This window comes from Mus pahari, chromosome 5 (assembly GCF_900095145.1).
Source record: "Mus pahari chromosome 5, PAHARI_EIJ_v1.1, whole genome shotgun sequence".
Taxonomy (NCBI): domain Eukaryota; kingdom Metazoa; phylum Chordata; class Mammalia; order Rodentia; family Muridae; genus Mus; species Mus pahari.
Genome location: NC_034594.1, coordinates 20,140,657 through 20,152,394, shown reverse-complemented (window position 1 = coordinate 20,152,394; position 11,738 = coordinate 20,140,657). Strand labels below are relative to the sequence as shown.

The 11,738-nt window shown below is 40.9% G+C and overlaps 1 protein-coding gene and 1 non-coding gene across 2 annotated transcripts in view; both read left to right on the top strand.

Annotated features, from left to right (window-relative positions):
- Positions 1-9,588, top strand: part of Rnf149 (ring finger protein 149) — a 26,999-nt gene extending 17,411 nt beyond the window's left edge. Inside the window, exons 5-7 of the mRNA XM_021198520.2 lie at positions 1,928-2,024; positions 4,624-4,816; positions 8,445-9,588. Coding sequence (XP_021054179.1) covers positions 1,928-2,024; positions 4,624-4,816; positions 8,445-8,488 — 334 coding nt within the window. The 3' untranslated portion in view covers positions 8,489-9,588. The remainder of the gene's footprint in view (positions 1-1,927; positions 2,025-4,623; positions 4,817-8,444) is intronic.
- Positions 9,589-11,625: 2,037 nt separating this feature from the next.
- Positions 11,626-11,738, top strand: LOC115064189. Its single transcript, XR_003844022.1, has one exon. It is a non-coding gene; the product is annotated as a small nucleolar RNA SNORD89 (small nucleolar RNA).

Genomic DNA, 11,738 nt, shown 5'->3' with positions numbered 1-11,738 from the left:
ATCTTGCTGGCATGAGCATTAGTATCTAGGTTTGGTGGCTGATGATGGGATGGACTCCCGAATGCGGTACTCTCTGGATAGTCCATCCGCCATTTCATTTTTAATAATCTGTTATTTTAATTGACTTAAAACATTTTGTTTAAAAAAAAATTGCTGACTAGCCAGGAGGTGGCGCACTCAGACCTTTAATCCCAGCGCGTGGGAGGCAGAAGCAGGGGGCTCTGAGTTTGAGGCTAACCTGACCTACAAAGTGAGTTCCAAGACAGCCAGAGTTACACAGAGAAACCCTGTCTCAAAAACATACCTCCATAAAAGAACTGCTGATTAGCAGAGGGGCTTGTTTTATGTATAGAACTTAGATGTTTTTCTTTTTTAAAAAAATCTAATAAATGTCAATTATACTTTACATATTTTAGAATCAAGTTGCAGAGTACTGTATTAGCTTCTTTTTTTTTTTTTTAATTTACTATGTATATGGTACTGTTTAGTAGATTGAATTCTTGATACCTCTGTTGAGGAAATAAAATAAAAGTTCCCTGAGGCACGCCTGGCTAAATTCTGTCAGTATGTATAAACGATCAGCACAGTAGGCATTTAGTGAACTGAGGTCAGTATAGGTTGATCATGTTCTGCACATGAGCATTGAAAGGGTTTTAGGATGGTTTTAGAACAGATTTCAGAGTGATGCTCAGGAGTGCACAGAAGCGAGATGGAGGTGTGTGCTGACTGCTGCACTGAGCTCGTGCTTGACCTTTGCAGATGTGTTAGCTGTGCACATTACTTGCTCTCCTTTTGGGGGGTTTTATTTTGTCCACTTTTCTCCTAAGCAGCATGTTAAAACATCCCCCAACAAAACTGAAGTTTCTTTCTTGTTTTTGGACAATTTCTTCTGGATCAGTGAGTTTTAATTTGTGGTTGAGTGACAAACTGGACTAGAGTGTTTCACAATTAAGAACTACTATTTTTTTTTTAAGAATTACTATTTTTTAATGGTACTGGCAGATTTTTGTTTAAAGAAAGTCTTCAGCAGAGTAGTTATAATGAGTAGTACGTGTAGACACTGAACAGCCGATGGTGTAGGTGTAGAGATTAGGAGACACACAGCTCCTTGTGGTCATGCTGTCTAGTCACACAGCTGGGGTTTGAGCTCTGTCTGTCTGGTTTTAAAACCTGTAGTTCACACATGTAGGAGGGGCAGGAAACCAAGATAAACCAACAAGAAAAGAAAGTGTGTGCGCCTTTCTGGTAGCACAGATGTTTATTCAAGAGTAGGCTTATAAAATGTTCAAATGGAAATAACCATTTTTTCTGCCACTCAGATGATTAATATATATTTCCACTTGAGTCGCTTTATAGACTTGAAGAAGATGTTATCAGCTTGGGGTTAGTTTATTACTGATACCTTATTTGTGGGCTTTGCTAGCCCAAATGGTTTATAAGTATTCTACTGAAGGACATAAAAATGATTGGGCATTGTAGCACATAACAGAATCCTAGCACTTGGGAGGCATAGGTACGAGGAGTCTGAGTTTAAGGCAATCCTGCACTACATAGCACATTCAAGGCCAGATTGGGTAACATAGCAAGACCCTAATCTCAAAACCATAGACTAGTGTGCGCGCACACACACACACACACACACACACACACACACATACACGTATGATTTAGTATGTGGTGGAAATATGGAAATAGATCCACCATATTTTTGTTTAATGAAGAGCTTTCACTTAAAAAATAAATCATTGCTAAGTTCAAAATCTTAAGTGAGAAATAGACTGGGAAATAACTTAGACAAGTGGGTGGACTTCATGTTAATATATGACTGGCTCACTTTATAGAGGGTATGTTGGTAAAATGCGTTATTTCCTTTATAAGATATGCAAACATTTATTTTAAGACATTAATACATACTTAATTTTTTTAGGCATATTTTTCATAGAATATGCATTGACCCATGGCTTTTGGATCACCGAACGTGTCCAATGTGTAAACTTGATGTCATCAAAGCCCTGGGATATTGGGTTTGTTACGTTTTTGTTTATATTCAATCTCTACCCCAGTTCTTCCTGAGTATCTCACTTTTATTACTGACCAGAGGCAAGATGAACAGATGAAATGTTCCTTCTGATATCCTTACTGTTACTTAAAGAAGTTTTCAGTATTTCAAATGAATTTGTAGAGTAGTCCACGTAAGTCAGTGAACTGAGTTTATGACAGAATACTATAGCCTATGAACATTTTTCCCAATCTGTAACTACAAAGTATAGTTCTGCAGATGCATTGTGTGTGTGTGTGTGTGTGTGTGTGTGTGTGTGTGTGTGTGTGTGTGTGTGTTTGCTTATGCATGCATGGGTTTGTGCATGAGTGCAGATGCTTGCATGTTTGGTTTTATGTAAATTGAATCATAGAATGTATGAAATAAATAGAGGTGCCACCTATACCTTCTGACTTCAGACACATTTTACACATACTATATCCAATAGTTTCTGATATCTGCTCTTACTTTTTATGGGCTCCACAGTTTTTTGTTTGATTTTTAGATTTGCATGTACTCTATTATGCCTCAAAATACTATTGATAAAATTATAATTTATTTTAGCTAACAATATTTGAAGGACTGAGAATGCAGCTCAGGGTGCTTGAAGGCCTTGCGCCAAACTCCTGGACTCAGTCTCCCGATCGCATAAACTGGATGAACATTGTATATAACTTAAAACTGTAATAGCCATGTATGCATCTATAGTGGTGTCTCAAGGAGCTACACACATGGGCTGCAGTGTGACAGTCGCCCTTTAGCTTGGTGTGGCCCCTCAGGGAGAAACTTTTTCATCCAAGGACTGCTGTACTACAGCCTCATCCTGCTTTGTCCTGAAATGTGTCTTCCTTATAGAACTCCTAAACTTCCTTTATTGACAGCTTTTAATTATCTGTCCCTTTAGCCTGAGATAGCATACCTCCCTCATGGGCTTGGTTCATGCAGTCTATGTGGAAACTGCAGTTCAATAAGAGGCTGAGTCTTCATGGTTCAGAATTTTAAATGAGAAAACACAGAGCTTGTTGAATTGTTTTCTTGACAAAGTCTTAATTCCCTTCCTTAAGTGCACTGTAAGCTTATGCTAAGTTGTCTTTTTTGAGTGCTTCTAAACCAGCTTTTCCACTCTTGACATTTTTGTGAGACCAATTTCTGTTCTTAGCTAAGCAGAGACTTGCATTCTCGTACATTTTGTTCAGAGTATAGGCCCACTTATTTCATATATTAGAGATAAGTCTTCATTTTATATGAGGTTGAATTATTTTCTTACTAGAATACAGAGAATGTGTGCGTATGTGGCCTACTTTGTGAAGGATAGGAAGCTAGTATAACTTAAGCACTAGGGGTGTGTCTTGCTTTTTGTGTCTCAGTTTCTAGAGGAGGGCCCATTTCCCTATTACCAGTAGAGTTCCCAGTGACTCTTAAGACTTCAAAGCAGTCCTTTGGCTTGCAACCATATCCGCTACAAAAAAAAGATATGAAAAAACCAATCAGACAAATGCTGTTTAAGGTGTTAAATTGAACTTGGCTCAGAGATAATTACTGTATAGTCCCTTTGCTAGAGCAAGGATTCTTGGGGATTTCACTTTCAGGCCAACCGGGGCCAGTACATATCCGGAGATACAGCACAGCAAGGGAACTTGGTAGATGCCATCTGGGTCAGACTGCCTGTTAGACATAGAGAAATGGAGGAGTGTATTTTAGTGGGACTGCTGAGGGACTGTCACCTCAGTACATAGTAGGTGAATGGTGAACTCAGGTGGAGCTTGGTGGAGAGCTAGGTTTGGCAGCTTTGTTGAGAAACAGATTGGGATGAGGCTAAACAGGAGTTGGCATTGTAACATTACAACAGGACTTTGCTTGATGTGTCTAGGATGTCTAGTTACTGGTGGGGGAAGAGGGGGTGGTTTTAAAATGCCCCTAGAACAGAGCAGAGATATCTGAGTGCCTGTGAACCCACACTCACAGCCTACAAACCCTTAGTCACTTTCCAGCAGTTTCATCCACCCACTAGCATCTGTAGCTCTTAGGTTAACCAGAAAGAATGTCTGAGACACCCACCCACTGGTGTTGAGGCTTAGTGGAGTATGACTAAAGGAGTCTCTGGCCATGCTTTCATTATCTTCCTTCAATGCAACAAAGAGAAGGAGGTGGGAGGGGAGTTGGAGACAAATCACAGTGGAGAAAGGACACAGAACAGATTTTTAAAACAGAAAAATGAAGCCTTCAGCTATTTAGAGCCTGTTTCTGACACCCCAATGCTATGCTGTAATATGGCCCAGGGCTGCCACTGGGGCTGCAGGAGCAGCAGTGAAGCTGTATAGAGTCCGCAAGAAGACAGTTTCAGGGAGTAGCCTCTTTGTTTAAATCATTTGAAGGATGAGATATAACTTCCATCAAGTAGGGAAACTCTTCAGAGGAGAACAAACCAAACTTAGTAGGTCTTATTGACTGGATACAGGAGACGGCGTGCTTCCCGCCAGGTTCCCTGTAGAGAGCCAAAGATATCTCACGTTCCTAGCAAAATGACCCCACCCCACGCTGGTCATGTCACTGAGAAAGCCATTGTCTTTTGTCTGCCTCTCAAGGGGGACCCTGAGGATACTCAGGAGCTACCCATCCCAGAAGCTGCCCCAGGAAGGGTTTCTGTTGGGAATCTGAGTGTGACATCCCAAGATGAGGAGAGGAGTGAAAGCAACCTTCCATCATCTTCCTCAAGCGAGTCTGGGCCACACCGCCCCTGTCTTAAAGAAGATGCAGGGGAGGACACAGCATTACTAGGTATGTGGCTGCAGATATAAACTCATGATGTTACCAGTGACGGAGCGAAATGGAAGGCAGGGAAATACTGGTGCGTACATAAAAACCACAGGTCCCCACTTAGAGATACCATTTCAAGCTTTTGATGCATACTTTCTCAAGAATGGGAGAATATCATACAAATGCTATTTGCTAACTGTTCTTTTAATGTATGAAGTTCTTTCTGTATCACTTGGTAGATAAATTTTTATGACCAAGTTTTTAAATTTCCTTTTGAGTTGCTCAATTCATGTCTACATTTTCAGTGGTTTCTGTAGTCTCTCTGTATTGTGTAGCATGCTGACTTCTTCATGTTTATGTTTCCGGTGGTTTCTGTAGTCTCGTCGTATGGTGTAGCATGTGGTGAGGTCATGGTCTTCCTGCAGCTGCTTCTCAACTCAACTGCTTTTTCTACTGATTCTTAGTTACCTTTCTGACGCCATGACAAAACGCCATGACCAAAGCAACTTAAAAGGAAACATTTATTGGCGCTCACTGCTTCAGAAGATTAAGAGTCCATGATCCTCCTGGTAGGGAGCGTGGCAGCAGGCAGGCACGCACTGCTTATTCACAGTGAGAGGAAAGAAGGGGGAGGAACTAGGCATCCTTCCCAGAGGCATGGGACCGACTAGAGGAACACATGAGCCTGTGGCCATTCTCATTCAAACACCAAGTCGGAGAAATTCTTTCTTTCTTTCTTTCTTTCTTTCTTTCTTTCTTTCTTTCTTTCTTTCTTTCTTTCTTTCTTTCTTTCTTTCTTTCTTTTTTTTTTTTTTTTTAATTGTAGTGGGCCCAAGTAGGCCTAGGGCTTGCCTGATAAGGTGTACCTCCAGCCCTTTTTTTAGAACTTTTTAAATTTAATATGGAAAGCACAAGACCTTTGTCAAATATTTTGTCTACTCTCCCTCAGTTTCTTTATTTCTTCTTTGTGTTGGGAAATGCTAATCACAAACACTGGCATTTGGCCGTATTCCAGTGACTAACTTCTGTATTCTTAGCCTATGTGTACTTTTCTGTCTTCTGACATAAAAGTGTCTTGGGACTTTTATGGCATGCTAAATAGGAAAGTCTTTTTCTTCTTGCTTGGTTATGGTTTGTTAGAGAATTACTGACCTATGTTTTGGTAATATTTGTGGGGTTTCCTTTTCTTTTTTCCCCCAAATTCCTTTTTGAAACTGTGTCTTATGTATACCAGGCTAGCCTCAAATTCCCTAGATAGCTGAAGATGACCTTGAACTTTTTTTTTTAAGATTTATTTTTTTTTATATTTATTTATTTATTATATGTAAGTACACTGTAGCTATCTTCAGACACTCCAGAAGAGGGTGTCAGATCTTGTTACGGATGGTTATGAGCCACCATGTGGTTGCTGGGATTTGAACTCGGGACCTCCGGAAGAGCATTCGGGTACTCTTACCCACTGAGCCAGCTCACCAGCCCGATGACCTTGAACTTTTGATCCTCTGATCCCACCTCCGAAGTCTGAGATTATAGGCATGCATAAGCACACGGGTTCCATGCAGTGCTTGGGATCAAAGTTGGGGCTGTGTGCAAGCAGGCCCTCTACCAACTGAGCCACATCCCCATAGCCGCCCCCCCCCTTTTTTTAATTTATTATTATTTTCTTTACATTTCAAATGCTATCCTGAAAGTTCCCTATACCCCACACACACACCCCTGCTCTGCTACCCACCCACTCCCACTACTTGGCCCTGGCCTTCCCCTGTGCTGGGTCATATAAACTTTACAAGACCAAGGGGCCTCTCTTCCCAATGATGGCCGATTAGGCCATCTTCTGCTACATATGCAGCTAGAGACTCGAGCTCAGGGGGTACTGGTTAGTTCATATTGTTGTTCCACCTACAGGGTAGCAGCCCCCTACAGCTCCTTGGGTACTTTCTCTAGCTCCTCCATTGGGGGCCCTGTGTTCCATCCAATAGCTGACTGTGAGCATCCACTTCTGTGTTTGCCAGGCACTGGCATAGCCTCACAAGAGGCCACTATATCAGGGTCCCTTCAGCAGAATCTTGCTGGCATGTAGCCACCCCTTTTAAATTAATTTATTCACTCATTTATTGGGGTACCCATATATATCATATAAGTGTAGAAGTCAGAGGGTAACTCTGAGTAGTCAGTACTCTCCTATCATAGGTTCCAGGGATAAAACTCAGGTCATCAGGATTGGTAGCAAGAACACTTTACTCCGTGAACCATCCTGCTGGCCCCCTCTTCTGTATTCTTTTGTTTGTTTTTTGTTTTTGTTTTTTGAGACAGGGTTTCTCTGTATAGCCCTGGCTGTCCTGGAACTCACTTTGTAGACCAGACTGGCCTCGAACTCAGAAATCCGCCTGCCTATGCCTCCCAAGTGCTGGGATTAAAGGTGTGCGCTGCCACCACCGCCTAGCCTCTTCTGTATTCTTTAAAGATGAATTATGAAGTTATTTTGAGCTTGGTGTGATAGTGCATGGCTTTAATCCTGGCACTTTAGAGGCTGAGGCTGGAAAATCTTTTGAGTTTGAGGCTAGCCTGATCTATATAGGGAGTTCCAAACTAGCCAGGGCTGCATAGTAAAACCTCTCTAAACAAAAGAGAGGTATAGAGATTGCTCTGTGGTTAAGAGCACTGGGTGCTCTTCCAGAGGGCCTGAGATCTGTTACCAGCACTCACATGGTGGTTCATGACTATCTGTAACTCTAGTTCCGGGGGGTTTGATACCCTCTTTAGCCTCTACAGGTACCAGGCATACATATGGTATACTTACATACATACATAAAGGCAAAATGCCCATATACATAAAATAAAATTTTTACTTTGTCAATTAAAAGAAAGTCCTACCAACATTTTTATTAGAATTAAAATAATCTATAGATAAATTTATAGATAAAATAATTTGTATATTGTTTTAATTGAGAGTAATTGATTCTTCTAATTTTGATTTTGGCTATCCTGAATAAAACTTCCACAATAGCAAGATTAAAATTGAATCAGATTGTCTTTTAACATGTTTTGGAAAACTTAGAGGAATGGTTAGAACTTTCATTTTTATTGTATATGTCGGGAGGGTGCGCTGTGCGTGTATATGCAGGTATAAGTGCAACATACATGTATGTGTGCAGGTCAGAGGTCAAACTCAAGCTTCATTCTTCAAGGCATCATTGTGAGTGTGTGTGCGTGTGTGTATACTTTTTTTTTTTTTTTAAATATTTATTTATTTATTATATGTAAGTACACTGTAGCTGTCTTCAGACACTCCAGAAGAGGGCGTCAGATCTTGTTACGGATGGTTATGAGCCACCATGTGGTTGCTGGGATTTGAACTCTGGACCTTTGGAAGAGCAGTCGGGTGCTCTTACCCACTGAGCCATCTCACCAGCCCGTGTGTATACTTTTTTTTTGAGACAAAATCTCCTACTAGCCTGGGACTTACTTACTAAATGAAAGGATATTTCTGTATTTCTCTTACTGGCTGTGTTTGAAATGGGTTGTCATTTTTACATGTAAATTTTATTTAAATGTTTCTATAATTTGTTTCTTGAATTATTATCTCCACATGTGTAACTGAGGGTGACAGACCGACTGACCTAGGCTGGCTTTTGGTGCTTTGTTGTAGGAGCCGGCAGGAGTGACCCTCAGCATGGAGGATCCATGTGCTAGCACCGTCCTCACTGGCAGCCTCACCGACAGAGCCTTGGCTTGAATACAGGACATTCAGTTTTTTACTCTAGGGCACAGTTTGTATACTTGAAAACAGTGGATTTTATTTTACTCTACCTTTCAGATTCAGGTTTGATATACAAAGGGCTGAGATGTTTTATTCCTAAAAGACTTTAATTAGCCTTCATCTATTTATCTACTAAATTATGATGTCTATCATAAATTTTGTTGTATCAAACTGTCACAGATGTATGTGGAGGGGTTGTTTCTGAGTACTAGACTAGCTTCTGTGGTACTATAAAACAAGATTCTGTTTCTCGGGCTTTTTAGACAGAGTTCACGGAGTTGAATCGTGACGTGTAGTTCCTTATTGAACACATGAACTTCCCTGAAGCAGAGACTGTAGAACTTGGAAATGGGAACTCTTGCCATGGGCAGTGGTGCATACCTGCAGACTCAGGCTGAGGCAAGAGGAGCTGGAGTTCAAGCCTCCTTTGAGCTATGGAGCAAGACTGCTACAAAGGGGTTAAGGAGGGAGAGAGACATCAACTGTCTTGCACTATATTGTCTATAGAGACTTCAGAACTACACATACTTTTTTATTATGTGGAATTGGGAAAAGAACACTAGATGATTTTATGATTTACATTTTTACCTTTATTGCCTAATTTCTTTTCACACTTGGAAGAAGGGAATTTATCCAAGTTTTTCTACAAACTAAAAAAACCTGGCAAGAAATGCCATATTGCATGTTTAAAAAGCATTAAAATATTGATTCATTAAGAAAATCAAGTAGGCATACTGTAATGTCTTTAAATGATTAGTATATTTTGGTGGATTAAATCTTTACAATTAAAAATATTTAATTGAAATTTTGATTTTTGTTGTTAGAGATTTGAAGCCGATTCAACACTGTGACCTTTTCTCCTTCTTTGCTGTTTGACGTTCGCACTGGTGCAGTCTTGGAAGACTGTTGTCTCAATTCTGTGTATTGCTGGGATACATACTTTGAAGAGCAAGGAGTCCTTTGTTGTTGATTCTAAACTTGTGTTGTATGTCTACTTTGTAGACAAAAATAAATGCTTATTGACAAAAATTTTTCTATGTAACAAATTTTATTTAGCATAATCAGCCCCAACATTCAGCACAAAAAGTTTACAGAGAATAGAAAGTACAGTAATGTAAGCTAGTCTTTACAAAAAAGAGAAAAAAATACATTCTTGATCAAAATATTTTATACTTCAGTGATAAACTGAGAATGTTTTTTTTAAAGGGGACTTTATGTATATGGGTACTTTGCCTGTATGTACATCTGCGTGTCATCTACAAGCCTAATGCCAAGGGAGGCCAGAAGAGAGTATCAGATCTGCTGGAACTGGAGTTAGGCTTGTGAACTGCATTGTGGGTACTAGGTATTGAACCTGAGTTCTCTAGGAAAGTTACCAGTGCTTTTAGCCACTGAACCATCTCTCCAGCCCAAAAAAAGCTTTAAGAAGTTGGTCTCTGCCTGACAGCAGAAGTCAGTAGAGGTCACTGTTCCATGGTCTGTGTTACCCTTTGCATTGATGCCCTCAGCTGGAACTGCCTACAGGACAGGAGACAGACATGAGTCAGGAACACATCTGGTCTGTTACTCTACCCGTGAAAGCTTCTGCCAAGTAAAAGACCTGTCTTCGTAGCATGAAATTAGAAATAAATTCATCTTTCTCAGATCTATTTTCCATCTTCTCCAGGACAAAGCTTAGTCCTTCATCTTTCTTCACAAGTTTTTATGTCAGCTACTTCTTGATCTAAATGAGACCGTTCCGATCTGTGACCCATTTTCTCCATCTGCCATCTTTGTCACTGACTGCTGAGGAATGCTCTGATTGTGTCCTCACTGATTGTTTTGTCACCTCTGGGATCAAGAGTAGTCACAGGAGCCTTGAGAAGGTACTGGGAACTTGTGGCAGTGTGTGAACCACCTGGTGTAAGGATGGCCGGGGTAACCACTGAGATTCGGGAAGGAGCTATCAGACTGGTATGCAGAGATTGCACTTGACATACCCAGCATCTGGGAAGTCTTTGGTGGCCCCGCTTTCAGAACAAAGGCTAAGATGTAGAAATGACAGGATGGAGAACACTGAGAAAGGTCCTTCTCCAAATACTACGGTCAATGACCTAAATAAACTCCAAAAATCTGACAAGAAATGTTTCTGCTCATGTGGGTTGGTTCCCTGGAACCACCATCATTAAGAAAAACGAGTCCAGTACAGTTTTGAGGGTTTGTGTAGAGTAATAAAGAAAGTTTCATGTCGTGTGTCTATTTGTATGTGGACAGCATCTCTCAGAGCTGGCTCTGGGACAGCACCACACATTGTCCTCACAGGCAGAACACCAGCACCGAGGGCTCGTCCCCAAGGGCTCGTCCCCAGGTCTCCAGAAAACCACAGAAGCCATCCCAACAGGAAGCCAGCACCAGGAAAAATACAACTTGAAGGCTAAGTTTATCCTTAGAGCCATTTCTAAGGCATAGTGTTTTATAAACTGTCTTACCAAGCTGTTTTTCTCCACAGTTTGATTTTTTTAGCTACTCATAGTAAAATATGTGGTGAATTTTACTGAAAGAAATGTATGACCAGATGAATATGAGCTGTTGAAGTAGAAAATCTTATTTTGAGCAGTTTTTAGAGAGTTTCAAAGTTGGTTTTACAAGTTCTCACCAAACCTCATTGTGTTCAGTGCAAATAGGAAAGCATGAATTAGGTATCAAATAGATTAGTGCTGTGTTTTTAAGACGTACCGGAGAAAATGCTATAATCATTCTAACAGCTAGTCATTACAGAAGACTTTTTCTGAGGCAGGGTCTCACTGTTTAATCTGAGTTTGAATTCACCATCCTTGTGCCTCAGCCTTTCCAGTGGTGAGATCACTTCTGACAGAGATGTGAAGACTGGAGGTAGTGTCCATGACACAGAACTGACCTGGAAGTTGTTTGCTGTGGTCTTGCTCTCCTGGCTTTCACTCAGCAGTACTGACTTTGGCTCTCCCAGCAGAGAACTGGAACTGTGAGCATTGGTCTCACTCACTTTGAGGTACTTGTCTCCCACATTCTAGGGTCCTGGACCTTTTTTCTCCAATGACTGCTTCCCATGGCTGCTGAGGAGTGATGACAATAAAAGGCCGAATTGCAGTGTCTCCATCAACAGTTGGCTCTCTGTGGGCACACGATGACAAAACAACCTGAAGCGAGTCACTGTCTGACCTCAGT